The following is a 19,428-nucleotide window of genomic DNA, read 5'->3' on the forward strand; positions in this document are numbered from 1 at the left end:
AATCAACCATTAAAATTTACCTTTCTCTTCTACCCTTTTTGTTATATAAAAAAAACAATAAAGCTCTCAAAATGTAACATCCCAAAATAGGGCCTAAACAGAACAGTGGTTGCGAAACACGAATTCAAGATAGAAAAGTTTATTCTTATTAATTTTTATAATTTACCGAGTGATTAGATACATGTGTTAAGAGAATCGATAGGAAATTTTATAGATAGCATGCTTAATTTGCCTACTAGGGCTTAATTGCAAAAGTTGATAAATATGAGTTTTAGATGCTAAAGGATTAAATTGAAGAGTATAATTGAAGTAGAGGTCCTTAAATGGTAATTAGACCATTAGGTTTTCATGGACAAAAATGGACATACATAGATAAAAATAATTAAAGTTTTAATGAAGGGTATTTTAGTCATTTGGTAATTAAAAGATTAAAAAAGGGAAAAAGATGGAAAAATGTGTCCATCTTCTTCATTAGGCTGAAATTTCAAGGGTTCTTCATAGCTAGGGTTTTTTCAAGCTTTCAAGCTTCATAGTAAGTGATTCCAAGCCCCGTTTTTAATGTTCTTTACGTTTTTTAAGTCCTGGTAACTTAATTTAGTTTATTCTAGTAATAATTTAACCTAGGGTTCATATTTGGAAAAATAACCATAGGTGAAATGTGTTTATTTTGATATTTTATGGTAGAATATGAAGTTTGAAATTATGTTAAACGACTTGAGCTAAGCGATTTTAAGCGAAAACGAGTAAAACGACGTAATCGGTAAATATACCTAATGGTCATAAGTACATGTTAGAGTGGGAATTTGATGTTTCTGTAGGTAAATAAATGATCAGCATGTCATAAAACATAAGAATTAGGGATAAAGTTTCATTTTCGAGCCTTGGGACAAAAGTGTAAATATGCAAAAGTTTAGGGGCAAAATCATAATTTTTCCAAAGTTAGAGTTAAGGACTGTTTTGATAAATGTGAATATTAAATAAGTTAAATTTTATATTTTAGATCAAGAAGAACGAAATTCGGGGTTAGACCGAGGAAAGAAAAAGGTTGAGGACTAAATCAAAATATTTGATCGTATTTTGTATCGAGGTAAGTTTGAGGTAAATAAATACAACGTTTTATTATTTATAATTAATGATGTTATTTTTCAGCATCTATATATTTATTATGTAAATTTATTCCTTGATGATTCAAGCAAGAATTGACGGAGAAATGATACTTAAAAGTCCCAGTTGAACCTTAGGAATGTGTAGGATACAAATGTCATGACATTAGGGTTTAAGGATACCAAGTAAGACCATGCCAAGGCATGGAATTGGTAAGTTCTACAAGGCAAGGAAATCATGTAAGACCATGTCAAGACATGGCATTGATAAACTACTATAAGGTAAAGATCCCATGTAAGACCATGCCAAGGCATGGCAATGTTGAGTTCATAAGGCAAGGATACCACGTAAGACCATATCAAGACATGGCAATGGTAAGTTAAAAAGGAAAGGTACCTGTGTATCCTTAGTATTCCAAATGGTTCAATGGAAAATTCAAAGAGTGTACCAAAGGGAAGGTAAGATAAGTCCATGTTCGAAAGGTTCAAGTTATCTTGATAATTCATTTAGAATGTTGTTATTTATTTACATGCAAACTTACTAAGCTTTATGCTTACTCCCTTTCTTTTCTCTCTTTTTTATAGTATCGCAAAGCCAACTCGAAAAATCGTAAGGATGTCGGAGATCGCCTCACACTATCAATGAGTTATATCGGTATTTTGTGACTAGAAATACTTTAAGTTATGGCATGTATAGGGACTTGGCTATTTTGTGTGTATGTCCTTATGATATGATTAAAGAATGGCATGTGAATACTTGGTAATGATTAGCTTATGATATAGCTAAATAAGAACATGTTTTGGTATTATGCATGCCTAAATGAAGTTTGATGCAAAGAAACTATGAAAGAGTAAGAGTTGGCCATTGAACAGTTAGGAAACAGCAACAGTGATGTGGATTTGAAAAATCACTAAAAATTGTATAAATGGAATTAATGGTGAATGAGATATAGAATTAAATCTTATTGAGTCTATTTTCATAGGAAAGAAACAGAGAAAGCAAAGGAAGTCTATATATTTGAGATATTTAAATTTCTGTAAGACTGATTCAGAGTAACTTCTTGATCTCCTGTTCCAAGTTTGGAAAATCACTAGAAATTTTACAAAAATAATTATAAGTCAAAGTTTATATTTATAGATTCTTTAGTGAGTTTATTTTCATTATAAATAATCATAAATGTTATCCGATTTCTGTATAATGAGATAATTGATTTTTAGTGAAGAGAGGTCAGGTCCGCCAAACTGCAAAACAGGGGAACATTTAATGAATAAACTGTATTAATTTACCAAACCAAAAATTCTAAAAAAATTATGGTAAGAAGATATATGAGTTTAGTTTTAGGGAAAATTTACAGATTTAAATTTTGAGTTTCGTAGCTCGAGTTATAATTAATTTAGTGGCTGTTACGCAAATGGGCAGTTTTATTATGAATAGTGAAATAAATTGTTTTGATTTGTGTAAGTAATTGGAAAATTTTTAATGTTCCTGGTTTGGTCCCGAACCATTCCAATTGCACATTTTAGAGCCTCGAGGACCCTTTTTAGGGATTTATTGGATGAATGTGAACGAATTAATATTTTTTTTTAAAAAAGTAATTTTTTTATGCCCCGAACAGGTAAAGATAAGTCTGGTAACGCCTCGTGCTCGACTCCGGCGATAGTTTCGGGTAAGGGGTGTTACACAAGAGGAAAAGAAAGTGATTTGTTCAAAGATAAATATTAAACATAAAGAACTAATGAACTACCATACAACATTAAGGTGCAATCGCATAGAATTTGCCTTTGATCTCCTTGAAGCAATGCACCTTACCTACAAATATAGAATTAAGTTTTTTGGTTCGCAATATCATTTGGGTCCATAACCATTAGTCTTCAAAATCCTAGTTCCTTTAGGTATCCATTTTGAAAGAGCTTCATTGTCTTGAGTATCACTAACCCCTTTAGAGACCCATAAACTCTTAACAAGTTTTCCCTTGTAAAATTTTGAGGGACCTCTATGTAGTAATTAAAGCTATTTTTAACAAAGTTTTGTTTTGAATTTTCTCCTTTTTCAAAAACTTTGTAAAGTGAGTTTTTTCCCTCTTAAGCAACTCAAGTTGCTTTTGATGATCCTTTATGCAAGTCTAAATTTTTCTTTTCAAAGTCATTAATAGTTTCTTGCATTTTGTTTACTCTCTCTTTATGTTCATGATTGGTTTTGGAAAGTAAGTCATTTTCATTTCTCAATTTTGAAACACTTTTCTTATCTTTTGACAACATGACTTCAAATTCCAAACTCAATTCATTATAGGCATCTTGCAACTCATCAAATTAATAATCATTTAAAGTAGTTGAGTTAGAAGTTACCTTAGGATCATTGATGGTCATAAGGCATAAGTTGGCTACTTATCACCGGATGAATCTTCATCACTCCAAGTAGCAACATAGGCCTTTTGTCTGCTAGACCAAGGAAGTTGGGACCCAAAATTTAAAAAAAAAACACTAGTGCCGGCAGATGGAAGGTTGGCACAAAAAATATATATTTTACTGACAAAATACTGATGCTGGCAACTGGAAGGCCGACACTAAATTTTTTTTCTTACCCAAGGCCCGACCTCGAGAAACACGAGGCCAAAAAAGAATTTTTTTTTACCTTCCACAGGTGCCGACCACGACAATTCCGACACCAAAAAATACCGAAAAAATATTTTAATTTGTTTCTCCTGGTGCCGACCACTTAGATGCCGGCACCTAATAAAAAATAATTTTTTGAACCGAAAAATAGCTATATTTTTTGAAAAGTACACCAAAAGACACCAAAAAAATATTTTTTAGCCTCGACCCAATCAACAAGTAATGGTTACACGGTGATTGACTTTGGTGCCGACACCGCTTGATATTGTAGATTTCAAGTAATTTTTGTTATAATTTTTGAATTTGAGTCATTTTCATAATTCATAATATTTTTTAGATTATTTTTGTAAAAAATCAAAATTATAAGAAATGAATATATTTAAAAAAACCAAATTGTGAATTATATATATTTAAAAAAGGTAAGTGATCTTTCACAAGTATAAAGATAATATTTTTTTTATAAAACATATTATATAAATATTAGATTAGCTATTAATATTATGTTAACACAAATTAATAATATTAATATGAAAATACAAACCTTATAATAGAATGTAAGTTTAGATACCAACTAAATACAAAAAAATTAATTGAACAAGTTAAATAACAAACTAATATTAACCCTTAAGCATTTAATGATTTCAACCAAACCCTAATTTTTATTTTATAAATATAGCTTCTACAAATGATCTTAATTAAAAAAAATATTTATTAAAAATAAATAATGTGATTAAGCGAATATATCGCTTATTCTTACAAAAGTAGGTACTTTTTTCACAAAGTGGATAATTTTTAAAATATATATATGGCGATGTGACTACCCTAAATAGTTAAGGTATTAGGGGCCAAACCAAACCATCCAGAAAAAGACCTAAAACAGTATCAATGTTAGCTTGAGTCTGGCTTCACTTCACACTCTCACTGCCTATCTCCCTTCTCTCAAACCCAAAACAATCAGACAGACAGGTAAGGCCATTTTCAAAACTATTTCTTTTGCACTCTTATCTTGGCTGCTGATTTCTTCGTTTTGATATTTTCTAGGGTTCAATTCCTGTAATCTTCCCTCTTCTAACTTTTCCCTTCTTATATATCCTTTGCTGGCTTCCAATCCAATCTCTCTTCTGTGTTTTATTGTTTCTTATGTCAGATCTGCTATATTAAAACCGAATGTTTAAACTGTTATGCTGATTCTGATACTTAGTATCTTCTTTTTCTTTTTCTTTTTTTAAATCCTATTTTATGCTTAACGTTAAAGATAAAACCTTTTCTTTTACTATCTTAGATCTTGAGTTTTAATTGTGAGCAGTAATAGTTTCTTTGCCTTCTATTTGTTGCATTATTTATTACGACTCAATTCTCTTGCTAAGCTACTGTACAAAAAAAATGACCTTTGTTTTTTTTTTTTGAATATCTTGTTTGCTTTAATTTCATATTATATAATATTATTTAAAAATAATGTGGATTTTGTTTTTGTATTGTAAATGAATGTCTTATTTCCTTATTGTGCATTTTTATTTGAAAAGATGCACAATGCCCATGTATGTATTCTTTTCTTCAGATTTTCAGGAAGTTTCTGATGAATATTGCTGTTATCTTTTTTGAGAATCAGTTGAACTGTGTGAAATTTAGGAATCCAGACATGTTGCCCACTTTGTAGTTTTTTGTTTTTTTTTTTTTTGCATTACTGTATTATTGTATCTTTATTAAATGTGAACTAAGGTTTTTGAGTAATTGCAGCCTGTAATGGAAACAACTTCAAATTCAAAACACAGGCCATTTTCGATTAAACTATGGCCCCCTAGTGAAAGCACTCGACTGGTACTTGTGCAACGCTTGACAAACAATCTCTCCAGTAATTCTATTTTTACCCAGAAGTATGGTGCTCTTAACAAAGAAGATGCCGAGGAGAATGCTAAGAAAATTGAGGATATAGCTTTCAACGTGGCAAATGAACAGTATGATAGGGAGCCTGATGGTGATGGAGGTGCTGCAGTGCAGCTTTATGCCAAGGAATGTAGCAAGCTTTTGTTGGAGGTTCTTAAAAGAGGGCCTGAGGAAAAGGAGAAGGAATTGGCATCTCAGAACAATGCTTCCGCTGAAACCTTCTTTGACATATCTAAAGGCCAACGGGCTTTTATCAAGGCAGAGGAGGCTGAGAATCTTCTAAGGCCTTTGAAAGAACCGGGAAATTCATACACCAAGATATGCTTTAGTAATAGAAGCTTTGGTTTAGAGGCAGCCCGTGTGGCTGAGCCTATTTTGGTTTCCCTTAAGAATCAGTTGAAAGAAATTGATTTGTCAGACTTTATTGCAGGAAGACCAGAGACAGAAGCCCTTGAAGTTATGAATATATTCTCAGCTGCCTTGGAGGGTAGTGTTTTGAAGTCTCTTAATCTTTCAAACAATGCCTTAGGTGAGAAAGGTGTTAGGGCTTTTGGTTCTCTTTTGAAATCACAGAGTTGCCTAGAGGAGCTCTATTTGATGAATGATGGTATTTCAGAGGAAGCCGCAAAGGCTGTCTGTGAATTGATTCCCTCTACAGAGAAGTTGAAGGTGCTTCACTTTCATAATAATATGACCGGAGATGAGGGTGCACTTGCAATTTCTGATGTTGTGAAGCGCTCTCCTTTTTTGGAGGATTTTCGATGCTCCTCGACAAGGGTTGGTTCAGGAGGAGGAGTTGCCTTAGCGAAAGCACTCGAGTCTTGCACCAATTTAAAGAAGCTTGACCTGCGAGACAACATGTTTGGTGTAGAAGCAGGAATTGCCCTGAGTAAAGCATTTTCAAAGCATTTGGATCTGGTTGAGGTTTACTTGAGTTATCTCAACTTGGAAGATGAGGGTACAGTAGCAATAGCCAATGCTCTGAAGGAATCGGCTCCTTCTCTTGAAGTTTTAGAAATGGCTGGAAATGACATAACAGCTGATGCTGCTCCTACCATAGCTGCTTGTATTGCAGCAAAGCAGCATCTAACCAAGCTGAACTTGGCTGAGAATGAACTCAAGGATGAAGGTACCATCCAAATAAGTAAGGCTTTGGAGGAAGGGCATACCCTTTTAAAGGAAGTTGATATGAGCACCAATTTCATAAGAAGGGCTGGGGCTTGGCATTTGGCTCAGGTAGTTGTTCAGAAACCTGGCTTTAGGCTGTTAAACATCAATGGGAATATCATCTCTGATGATGGTGTTGACGAGGTGAAGGAAGTATTCAAAAAATATCCTGGTGTGCTTGGTTCCTTTGATGAGAATGATCCTGAAGGAGGAGATGATGATGATGATGATGATGATGATGATGGAGAAAAATCCGGTGGGGGTGAAGCTAATGAGGATGAACTGGAATCTAAAATGAAGAATCTTGAAGTTGGCCAAGAAGAATAGATAGTTTACAAAAATTTCTCAGCTATGCAGCTTTAGGTTTTAATAATTGTAGAATTCATTGCTGAGCTTATTTTCCCAGCGAATACCCAACTCGTGTTTTAGTAGGGTAGCCTCTTCTGCAGGATCGTTGTTCTCCTTTTATTTTCGTTAGGGTATGTATGATCCTTGAAAGTTGGATCTTCCTTTCAAACTTTTATAAGTCTTGTTGTGATAGCCATTAGCCAAGCTTTCTCTGGACATAGCTAATGATGCTTGAGATCCGTTCTGTTCTAAGCTGCTGCTGATATTGTCTCTTTCTTTCATTGTTTCCACTGTTTTCGGTCCATGTATATTTCCCTCCAATCTCAGTGGAAGGATCTTGATTACCGCCCCTCAAATTTCACCAGTGATTTTGGGGGGCAATAGCCATTGTCTGGCTATTAGCAACTTTATTTCAATACCCCCCCCCTTTTTGTAGTAAAATTTTCTTTAAGAATATTGCATTGCTGATTATGTAACATTAAACACGAATTAGATTCTAAGGTAAGATGCTAATTGAAATTAAGCGGGGGAAATTAAACCATTATAAAAACTTCATGGTAGGTAGATTACAACACACTAGTGAAGGTTATTTCTGGTGTAAAATTGGGTCTGGAGGAATAGGAATAAGAAATTTACATGATCAAAATTCAAACCCATCCATTTCCTCTTCCATTGGAATTCTGCCCTCTAGAATCAGATGATGAACTTGGGAAAACATAGCTTGATCTCTTCTTTTTCTTAATAGTATTCCATGTAATTATTTGCTCATTCCATGAACTTCCTCCACCATGATGCTCAGATTTTTCGACACCTAGATCACGATATTCTGGTTTCTTTGAAGCTGATGAACCATAGGTGGTATCTTCACTAGTTCCTTCACTTATTGCTGCCATATTCTCGTTCCTAAATTCTACTCCTATGTTATTAATAGGCAACTCGGAGTCCTCATCAGCTGGAAGATGGTCTTTTCTCTTCCTTTTGCTTGGTAACTTCTTTGCCATGTCTTCTGCATTTTCCACAGCCCTCATGAACTGTAAGTCACTTAATGTATCTGGATAATAGTTCCCACCTTTTCTTTTTCGCTTCCCTAATTCAACATAGCTTTCTGAAATTTTGCCCTTCCTATCATCATTAAGTACAAATACCCACTCAGGTACCTCATGGTCTTCCATGAGACGAGACCGATAATTCTCCTTTACTCTTCTTTCCTCATCCATTTGCTCAAACATCCGGAACTCATCATCTGACCGAGCTGCAAGTCGATTGATTTCCCTCTCACTTGGAACATCTGTTCCAAGTGAGCTTGTTCCTCTCCGCATGATTTCTTCCAGCATTTCTTTTCTGTCCTGAGCTGCATAAGTGAAGATGATCGTATTATCATGGTATTGACTTTACTCAAGTAGGAGTACAATTAAAATATGAACTAAAAGATAACAGTTTTTGGCATGTGATAGACGAAAAATACAAATTGTTTCGATTCCAAGCTCCAACCAGTTCAAATGGACTTTTAAGCATCATATCCCACGAAGAGAATAATAAACATTTAGCACTAACTGTTCTCTTATAACATGGCAAAATTTTATATATATCTCCAAGAACTCATTTTAGTTTCTGGAAAAAGGAATAAAAAATTAAGACACGGTTGAAAGAAAACAATTTTTTAGGACTATAGATGCTAATATATAATAATATATATATATGAATTTATATATATAGAGAGAGAGAGAGAGAGAGAGATTTCCTTCTTTAGCATTCAAAGTAAAATCAGATGGTAAAAAAATGTATGAAAAGATGAAACGGAACAAGGACGTGTTAAGTGTCAAAGCAAAGGTTAGGGTAGGGCAGGGCTTTGCCTCTACATTCTCCGCATTTTACTGTCTGACCAATTATATAATCTTTAAGTAACTAACTCCTACTTGTATGCCTACACACGCAGACACAGATGCATACAAAAAACAATACACACCATGCAAACTCATTAAATCCAACAATACCCTGTGGATTCTGCAACTGCTGATTATCAAATATGGTGCAACATAACTGAGGCAATATTACTTGTCCTAACTCATGCCATGCTGATATTTATGTTGCATGCATTAAATAGGTAAAATTAATTTGAGCAAAACAGACCTGTGGAAGTTGTATTAAACAATCCAGCCTGGATGACCTTAGCATCAATACCCATCTTCTGCTTTGCACGCTCTAAAATAACCTCTTCAATTGATCCAACACTAACCAGCACAAAAACCCTGACTTCCTTCTTCTGTCCTATACGATGGGCTCTATCCTCCGCCTGCTGATCCATTTGGGGGTTCCAGTCACTATCAAAAATAATTACAGTGTCTGCTGTCTGCAAGTTCAGCCCAAGACCTCCAGCACGAGTGCTTAATAGAAACATAAAATAAGGAGAGTCTGGAGCATTGAACTTCTTAAGCAAAGTGCCTCTTTCCTCTGTTTTTGTTGAGCCATCAAGTCTAAGATACATGAAATTGTTGAGCCTTAGATATATTTCAAGAATGTCCATGAGATGAGTCATTTGGGAGAAAAGCAGGACACGATGGCCAGTTCTGTGTAGTTTTGGGAGTAACCTATCAAGGAGCTCAAATTTCCCTGATGCTCTGACAATCTCCTCTCTCTGCCACATATTGTGGGTAGGAACAAAGAGATACGGGTGGTTACAACATTTCCTCAATTGCATAGTCAGGTTCTGGAGGCTCTTTGATTTCCCAGACCCTGCAAAAATTTAGACTTCTTATTAACCAATTGGCAACTATTTCTGCTTTCCTATTCCAGTAAGATAGTACTATCACTGAGCTGGAAACCATATAATCCAGTTCAAACAAACTCAAATGTGAAAGAGTCCAATATTAAAACTTGACTAGTCTAAAATTGAGTAAAAGGCTATGCATAAGGTCATACAAGATAGATAAAACTAGGCTCACAGCATAAGAATTAAGAAGCATACTACTATAACTCAGCTCCCTTTGAGAAGGTTCTGGTAGATATATGGTAACTCACAGTACATTTTTACCAGCCCCTTCCCATCTTAGAAGTAAATGTCAGTAACCAGAAACTAGTCACTTAGCAGTTTTGAAACAATGTACATCTACTTAATGATATTTAAGGAGAAGCTATACTTGCCACCAAAAGCACAAGCACACAATTAAAACATCCCTGCCTAACCAATATGATTCAAAGAATGCAAGTTTTTCAACAAAAATAGATCAGTACAACATCAAAACAGCTGATTGATCACATGAAAAATAGAATCTACAAACCATTGTCTAGACCAACCCTGCCCTTTTCTGTTACTTGCTGATAGTATGCTTTCTGCCATGCTGACAGATCACATTTGAGTATAACCTGGGATTTTCCAGGAAGGTATTTCTCCACCTCATCCTTTTTTCTCCTTAAGATGAATGGCCTTATAACCTGAAAATCAAGGAAATTTAATCAATAAAAAGTCTTAAGGATAGATAAGACAGTTACTAATGAAGACCTACATGATGTAGACGACGAATAATCAAGAGTTGTTCTTCATCAGTAAGAGAAACATCACCACGATCTGCAAAGGGTGCATTAAACCACTCCTCAAAATTCTGAACTGAATTGAAAATGTTTGGGAGTAGAAAGTTAAGCAGGGACCATAATTCTTGTAAACTGTTCTGAATAGGGGTCCCAGTTAACAGAAGTCTGCGCTGGATCTGATAGCTGTACACAAGTGAAAATTCAATTAGAACAGCCTTTCTAATTTTCTTGCAAAGACCTAATCTAAAATATAACATGACATCCTCAATTCTCTAGCAATTGAGAGAAAACACTCATAATGATAGTTATCTGAAAAATAATGTATCTTCTGTAATGCACTAAATACAGTGAAATATATTTAACCCTACATTATGTTTCAGAAGGATAAAATTCTAGATGAACACTTTGAATTTTTTTTCAATTGCAACCATAAACTGTTTGTCTTCAAAAGACACTACCTTTAAAAGGCCTTCCGAATTCAATAGCACAAGAAGAGAAGGGAGGGGAGAATTTTGAAGAATTATATGTTAACATTCAAGCCAAATTAATATCATCTGTCATGTGGTATCTGGCATTAAGTAATTTTCCAGGCAACCCAAAGCAACAAACTACACCCAACTAAACAAATCTATGTGTCTGAATACATATATCACTAAAGCCAACTCTAACTCTCCCCACCCGTCCCCAACTCTGGTGACCCCATAGAAAAAATAAAAGATATCCACTACGCATATTAAATCAGTGGCATAATCGGTGACCTTTCAAAGAAGGTAAAGGATTAGTTGGTATTGTAAATTGAAAAGAGGAAAAAGATGAAACAGAAGGAAAATACAAGACATAAGCAATTCATTTTTTCAGTTTCTTAATTTTCCGTCTTCTGTTATGTTTCTACATAGAGCGCACAAGTCACTGCAAGTCACATTTGATCCAAAACCTGAAAGCTAGCAAGGTCTCTCCCTAATCAATGGTGTTGTGTATACAAACTAAACAAAACCTGACCTTTAAGATGCAAAGTAAAATGTAGATGAGACATCTATAGGATAAAGAATACCAACAGGCAATGGTACAAAAAAGTGGGTCTATAACCTTCCAAAACAATATGATTACAATCTAGCAGAAAGAGCAAACATAAAGTTTATAATAATACCCTGAAATAAGGGTTCGTGCAAGGGCACACTCATGATTCTTTAACCTATGCCCTTCATCGACAATCATGTAGTACCAGTGTATCTTCTTCAAAAAAGCTTTATCTCTCATGATAAGATCATAGTGTGTGATCAAAACATTAAATTTTCCATCTCTTGATATTTCTTCCCTCATCGCCTTCCTCTCATCCAAACGTCCATCATAGAGGACTGCATGAATGCTGAAACAAGAAGAAAATGCCTAAGAAATTTCAAATTATAGGTTACATGAAGAAAAGCAAATGCATCCTTTTGGATGTGTGGATGTACACATGCTTGAGAGAGATGCTTTTGAAAACCACTTTGGTACCTAGGAGCCCATGTCGAGAATTCATGAATCCAATTTGGTAATACAGCTTTTGGAGCCACTATCAAGTGGGGCCCAGTCACCCCTTTGTTCTCCATGAGATATGCAATTAATGAGATAGTCTGTATTGTTTTTCCCAACCCCATCTCATCAGCTAAAATCCCATTAAGGTTGTTATTGAACAAAGAAAGCATCCATTGAAGCCCTTCTAACTGGTATGGTCTTAACTCTCCACCTTGAAGCATGGATGGTTGCTCTGTTACCTGTTAAGAGAACATAATTTAGTAGTTTCTTCCCAGAAAATGAAGAACATCACAAACATTGAGAACATGTATTGTTTGCAATATATATATAAAAAGCTTCATAAGATATCATATGGTAGCAATTGGGTGGTAAAACCAGGAACTAACACTGACTATTGGTAAAGGACTGACAATTCACAGGCATCCATCTCAACCTGTATGTTTTATTGTTGAGTACAAAGTTTACCCCCATTAGCAAATTAGCCACAACTAATATGACCACAAAAACCTAAGAACCTATAGGTTCAAAAAGATGGAATCCATGAGTAGGACATTGCTAATGAACATATCGGAATATCAACACAGTCATTTTCCAATAGTTAAAAGAAAGCAAACTAAAACATTTAAGCCGTTTTTATCACCATAAATGTGCAGCAAGTAGATATATATATTGCTCCAACCTTTCACAGTGCAATTGAATTCTGAGATAACATAAGCTAATGGCCCGGGATGAAACTTTCTTTTTTGAAATCCAGGATGAAACATTAAAAATGAAAATATATGGTGCATTTGTTTCGTGGAAATGCTTTCAGCATTTTTCGATGTTTGTTTCATGGAAAATTACTTGATCAATGAAAAATGATTTACCGATCAACAAAAAATAAGACAATTCTTTTGTAAATTATCTTATCCTTTTAAAAAGAAGACAATTTCCAAAAAAAGAACATAAAAGTAAGGTGAATTATGAATCAAAATTTACCTTGAATCGAGCTAAATATATTATATTAATAATAATTTTTCATTTTTATCAAAAAATAATTTTTAAGTTTAAAACATTTGAAATATTAAAACATTAATGTAAAATTACTTTTAATATAACAATTTTCAATATATTTAAACAAAAACTTCAATAATTAATAATAAATTTATTAATATAATTAATACTATATACTATTTTAATAAAATATTTAATATTACAATATTATTTAATAATAAATTATATTCTTAATATTTTATTGAATAATGTTTAATAGTACTATTTTAACAATAAATATATAGATTATAACATAAAACATTTAACAATAAAATGTTTTTGTTGATATATACAAAAAATAGAAAGATACATAATACAAAGTATTTTCCACATTGTATGGTTAGAGTAATATTAATATTAAAATAAGATTTACAATAAGATTATCTTGGGTTTTCTACATTAACATAATACATTAAATATTATTGTTAAACTAAATATTAAAATAATATTATCTTGGGTTTTCTATATTAATATAATACATTAAATATTATTTTTAAACTAAATATTAATATTAAAAATTAATTCTTTAATGATAAACAATTTTTAAATAATTAGTATTTATCGCAATATTTCTATTGAAAAAAATGTAAAAATAATATTTTAACAATAGTTATGTTGATATAAATAATATTTACTAATTATTATAATATATTAAAAAAATAGTATTAACTTTTTAGTAATAAATATTTTTTTATGTATTTAATATCAAATATAATATTTTAGTATCCAAAAATAAAAAATTCTCTATTTTTCTGAAAAATCTTCACATTTTCCAGAAAAAGTTTACTGGAAAACAATTATGTAAAACAAAAAGACCCATAGTTCACAAGGATGCAGATAATAAGGTTTATAATCTTACCTTTTCCTGAATTGAGTGAATAGCCAAGTTATACTGCCGCTGACCTTCAAGTAGATCGCTGGATTCATCATTCTGATCAGAATCAGTGGCACCTGTATCTTCTTCAGGAAGTGAATCTCCAGGAGTTCCATCCTTCGAAGCATCCAGCTCCGGTGAATCTGAATCTAAATCCTTCAAATCTTCAATACCATCTGAATGTTTAGCATCTTTCTGCCGCTGAACAGCAGCTCCTAAATTAACAAGGAGCTTATTTGTTTCCGACAGTAGCATAGTTAATCGTTCATTCTTGCTCTCCTTTACTAATCTCATATATGCTTCTTGATCATCAGCCTTCAGGGCCTGGAACCTCAATTTCTCTGCTCTTGTAGCACGTTGCCTTTGCCTTCCATGCCATGCCTATTAAATTACCAACTTATGCTATAAGTCTCTCATGATTCATACCAAATGGTATGATAACTATAGCTACTAGTAATTGATGCTGAATCCAATAATGGAAATATATAAAGCATTTTCAGAATTATAGAAGATGATTAATTGAGCAACATCTTTATTGGAAGCTTTCCCTTTGTGTCAAATAAGAGCTTACACTTCTTCCAAAATATACTCAATATCTAAATATTATAACCATGGTAGTGTTTCAAGTAACAGGACAATGAACACATGATGCTTCAATACGCTTCTGACAAGAATAAATCTCTGAATAATATTAACAAAGGATGTTTCAATAATCAAGAAGCATCTATCCACTATAAATGCTTGGTTGAAGGTACAAGTACTGGAATTCCCCGTACTAATGGAAAAGGAGTTTAGATTTTCATTTGTTTTATCTGAAACTGATGTTGGATTGAAGACATGGAGCAGACCTTTGATAAAAGAGAGATAGGGCGTAAGCGAGTCTGCATGTAATAAGCTATGCAATGCCAATAGTTACTAGAAAAACAATAGAAGCATCTTTTTGTTACAGTACTAGCAACATCATCATTTGACTAATTACCATACGACTTAATTAAAATGCAATTAAGTGTTCCTATAAAGTGTTTAATGCATATTTTAGATAGACATCAGAAGGCTAGAAGGCACCCTATTTGGTGCTTCAGTTCACAATTCTTTGTTGAAAGCTTAAATCAGTGTCGCAGTTTTATCTATTACCTAGCATCTAAATGACACTTCCTATGCATCCTGTAAATGCCTTTCATTAGCTTGATCACTATTGACTCAAAACAACCATGTTCCACAAAATTCCACATATATACTTGCCCATCAAGTAAGTAAAGCATGACTCTGCATCCCTCTATCCCTACCAGATGAACGGTAAAACACTATAAAAGCATATCACATAAAAGGAACGTAATACCTGGACACCATCATTCCTTTGTTTTCGACGCTTTAGAGTAGCTTGAATCTGCAATTGGAAGTCGCGGAATGCATTAACTATTTCTGAGAAAAATTTCTTCTTTCTATTCTCCAAATGGTTCCTTTCCTCCTCTCTCAATCGTGATAATCTCTGCAAAAAATAGAAAAACCACTTCATCAACGGCACATGATAAATTTCAATCTCCTTTTGATACATGAATATATACATATACATACACATATTCCTTTTAGATAGAGCACAAAATGATTTTTCATTCTACAAGTGATATCCATCATCTCCTTTTATCCTAATACAAAGGTTGGAATCATTCATTGAAGGGGCTTCATATGATTCCACCATTACCAAAAATCAACTAACTGAACACTCTTAGCAATTTTATCATTTCTCATAAATCCTCTAGAAAATCTCTGTACATGTTTATTGCTACATCCTTTACATAGCCGCTCACACACCCAACTAAACAAAGCGCTTAGGGAAGCTAAACTAGAGTTTCCGTAACAATCTGTGAACATGAGACCACTAAGAGGATTTGAAAGGTAAAAACTAAATGGAAACCACAAATTTCTGAGCTTAACCTCATTCAACAAGATTGAACTTCAGTTATTACAGAGTTATCCAAAATCAACACAGATTTTAATACCCACTTTCTCGAGCAACGCTAAAATAAAATGACTATTAGATAAAGCAAAAGACCTCATAATCCCGTTTCTTTCTCGTTTGATCATCAGCTTCTGTATTGAATGGAACAAAAATGCCATATGGAGGAAAAGGTAATCGCGTTATGCCCCAGTCAAACAATTGCTTGTCAGGATATGCACAGTTGATGTGAAGCCAGTACTCAGAACTTATATAAGAACGTATCTTGCTTTGCAACTCTGCCAGCTGCCAGGAAAAGGATCCCATGTAATTCACAATACCAAGAGAAAGTGAAATCTAAAAAAATGTTCATTATCATCAACCTAAGATCTTCGGGAGCATCTAGGCAAAGGGCTAAAAGGAAAACAAGAAAGATGGTGCTACAATCTTGCCCATTATAGGCTGCATTTGGTCATCTTCTCAGAACTTTGAAAGTCCTTAACAGATGGCCACATTAGAAAGAAAAATTGTAACCAATTAATTTCATATCCAAAGTCTATGAGGGGAGAAATAACTTCATGATAAAGCAATCAACAGCTGCCCAAACAGTAGAACAGATTATTGAATTTTAGATATTAATATGGAGTTCACTTAGCACTTGAGAAATATGGGTTTATGTGTGTATCAGCTACTTCAGCACATTAGTTTACCTTTAGTCCATAGAGTTCAAGTAAACACTTTGCCTGTAGGTCCTCCCCTTTGCTTGAGGGCAAATCTGATTCAAAATACAAATGCATAAGTAATCCTTCTAAAGTGACTGTCAAAATACAACTAGAAATGAAATGTTGCTACTCTAACTCATAGATGTCACTAACAGCAATAGAAAGTTAGATGCAACCTGATCCAAACACTAGATATTTTCAATTACTAAGATTTGAACGTATCATGACCATGTCAAAAAAATACAAAACATTTAGTAAAGATCCTTTGTGGAAAATGATAACCTTCAAGTTCATTCAATCGATGATGAATGAGGCTCTTGTGCCGGTTTTCCTTCGATTCTGCCAAGCCAAAACCTGACATGCATTTTGATCGTTGTTTTGATAGTGCACCATCAAGGTCACACAATAAATCATCTTTCTTAGAAATAGAAGGATCTTCCTGGCATATATGATATCAACAATTTAAGAAACCAGAACTAAGTCAATATAGTAATGATATAATTGCAAACAGAAAAGACAGCCAAACTACTGAGAAATAAACTTCATTGTAAAAAGGCCAAGCCTAAAAACCTACAGATTAGGCATAGAAATTGAATTCGGTCAATTTGAACAATAGAAAGAAGGGGGGTGTCTACAAAACTGAAATCAAATTAAAACATGGGCCAAAAATACTGAAACAGAATACTCCAACTCCTTTACCACACAACTTCAAAATTTTCAATAGCAAAATAGGAAAACAATAAGAGAATATAATTACTCCCTATAACAGATCAAAATCCAGAAGTAACAAGGGAATCCAATCCAAAAATAGTACACAAAAAGTATTGACTTAAAAAAACCGAAACAAAAATTCGCCATCTCAACAATAAAAGAGAGTGCATCAAATTCAAGAACAGTTCCTCCGACAGCATCAAAACTAATAAGTGTATCTATAAATGAAACAAAAACAACACAAAAATACAAAATTTGCAGAGAATGTTTATTAGATTATTAGACGAATTAAGTTAATAAATTGGTGATTTAGTTTTTTTTTTAAATAGAAATACTAAATTTTAAGAAAAGAAAATAAACTAGTACTGCAATTTTGTAATTTAATTACAAAACAGTATTTCAACTTTAAAACAATAGATATTAGTTAATGGAATGATACTTCAAAAATATACATTCGACCAACTAAATTTCACTAAAAAATTAATACCTTGACAAGATTCAAAGTAAACTCACATAAAACTTAATTTCAAAAAACTGCTAGCGGATCTGGAATTTTGTACTGAAATTTCGAATTATAGACTAATTCATTGGTCCACTAAACAAGTTCATGAGTGCGCCCATCACAAACCAAACAAAAAAAACAAAAGAGCATCTAAGAAAACAGCATAAATGAAGAGAAATAGACACAAAAGAAAAACAATTCAGACGATTCCACACAAAACAAACTTAAAAAAAAAAAACAACAACAACAACCACCCTCAAATTGGCAACAATTGCTACAGAGAGAAGAGCGAAAAAATCAAAACGGAATTTCTAAAATTACTCACCAAACTCGTCTGGGCATGTCCAGGCACATCAGATCCAGCCTCAACCTGGGTCCCATCATCAATGACCTCAAGGAACCCCTCTTGTTCATCAAAGCAAATAGATGAAACGACGCCGAATAAATCAGGAGGGAGGGGGAGATTTCTGGAGACAAAGTTAAGAGCACAGATCAAAGACTTAACCTTCTGTAGATTGTCTAAACAAGGTTCCTCCTCCTGCTGTTGCTGCTCTAGCTTAGCCACCATGGCGGGAATCAAATTTTTTTCCGCAACGGTAAACCTTTTTTTTCTTTTTATAGGGATGGGGTCGTTTTGAAAAGGAAAAATTAAAAGAAAAAAGAAATTATTTGTAGGTTTTGTTTGCGAGGGGTTGAGGCCTGAGGGTGCTTAGCAAAGGGGAGAAACAAAAACACACATAATCTCTCTTTAGTTTTTTTTTTTTTTTTTAATATCACTTTAGTTTATTTATTATTTATTTACATATTTTCTGGCTGGTGAGAGAGAACCCTCCCCTTTTTCTGTTGGTTTTGACTTGGACTGCTTTCTTTCTTTTCTCGCATCTTTTTGTATAATTATAAAGGGAATTCGGGCCAGCCCTAGTAATGTTTGGCGCGTTCGAACAGTGTTTTCATTTTATGTACTCATATAATTATCCTTTTGTAATTAATTAATTAACCCACCAACCTACTGAAAAAGGAAAATGGGTTAAAAAAAATTTTAGTTTGATTATTTGAAGACAATTTTTTATTTAAAAATAGCATATAAAAATTGAAATGTATTATTTGCAACTAGTTAATAATAATAGTACAATATTAGAACCTCAATGAAGGTTTGATGGTCAAAGGTGTTCATCGCCCCAAATTTGACCTGAGTTCGAGTTGTGCCAGTTGTGTTGGTTGTTTGGGCTTTACCCTATTACTGTAACCCTACAATTTTAAAAAATTATGAAAATGATCCACTTCAAGATTAATTAGGGGAGTGAGTTGGTTTCTACCGTGGACATAGGTGTTGTCAGTTCCCAAAGTGGCACCACTTTAAATTTTGACTCAATCATCAGTCAATCACTCAGTAAATGGTTACCTTTAAGAAATATTTTTTTTTTGGAGTAGTCACTTTTGTAGGCATCACCCGTATGTGTTTTCTGAAATACCAGTATTTTCACGGGTATTCC

General features: G+C 33.5%; 2 protein-coding genes across 2 annotated transcripts; one reads left to right on the top strand and one right to left on the bottom strand.

Moving 5' to 3' along the window:
• The first annotated feature begins 4,503 nt into the window (after positions 1 to 4,503).
• LOC107897691 (RAN GTPase-activating protein 2) lies at positions 4,504 to 7,367 on the top strand. The gene is made up of 2 exons (XM_016823224.2): positions 4,504 to 4,682; positions 5,454 to 7,367. Exon 2 carries the CDS (start codon positions 5,460 to 5,462, stop codon positions 7,092 to 7,094), a length of 1,635 nt encoding a protein of 544 aa, XP_016678713.1. The 5' UTR covers positions 4,504 to 4,682; positions 5,454 to 5,459; the 3' UTR covers positions 7,095 to 7,367.
• Positions 7,368 to 7,628: 261 nt separating this feature from the next.
• On the bottom strand, positions 7,629 to 18,797 carry LOC107897690 (probable ATP-dependent DNA helicase CHR12). The gene is made up of 12 exons (XM_016823223.2): positions 18,261 to 18,797; positions 17,005 to 17,161; positions 16,711 to 16,775; positions 16,118 to 16,306; positions 15,404 to 15,553; positions 14,050 to 14,445; positions 12,138 to 12,397; positions 11,791 to 12,009; positions 10,619 to 10,826; positions 10,394 to 10,547; positions 9,246 to 9,848; positions 7,629 to 8,466 (listed from the first exon to the last, which is right to left on the bottom strand). Exons 1-12 carry the CDS (start codon positions 18,501 to 18,503, stop codon positions 7,763 to 7,765), a joined length of 3,348 nt encoding a protein of 1,115 aa, XP_016678712.1. The 5' UTR covers positions 18,504 to 18,797; the 3' UTR covers positions 7,629 to 7,762.
• Between the last annotated feature and the right edge of the window lie 631 nt (positions 18,798 to 19,428).

The sequence above is a fragment of the Gossypium hirsutum genome, chromosome A10 (assembly GCF_007990345.1).
Source record: "Gossypium hirsutum isolate 1008001.06 chromosome A10, Gossypium_hirsutum_v2.1, whole genome shotgun sequence".
In the NCBI taxonomy this organism is placed as follows: Eukaryota; Viridiplantae; Streptophyta; class Magnoliopsida; order Malvales; family Malvaceae; genus Gossypium; species Gossypium hirsutum.

Coding starts and splice junctions, on each gene's coding strand:
- LOC107897691 (XM_016823224.2), top strand. CDS start 5,460: ATGGAAACAACTTCAAATTCAAAACACAGGCCATTTTCGATTAAACTA.
- LOC107897690 (XM_016823223.2), bottom strand. CDS start 18,503: ATGGTGGCTAAGCTAGAGCAGCAACAGCAGGAGGAGGAACCTTGTTTA. Junction 9,849..10,393: donor CAGGGTTGGTCTAGACAATG/GTTTGTAGATTC, acceptor AAATTTTTGCAG/GGTCTGGGAAATCAAAGAGC. Junction 8,467..9,245: donor GTTTAATACAACTTCCACAG/GTCTGTTTTGCT, acceptor TCACTTATGCAG/CTCAGGACAGAAAAGAAATG.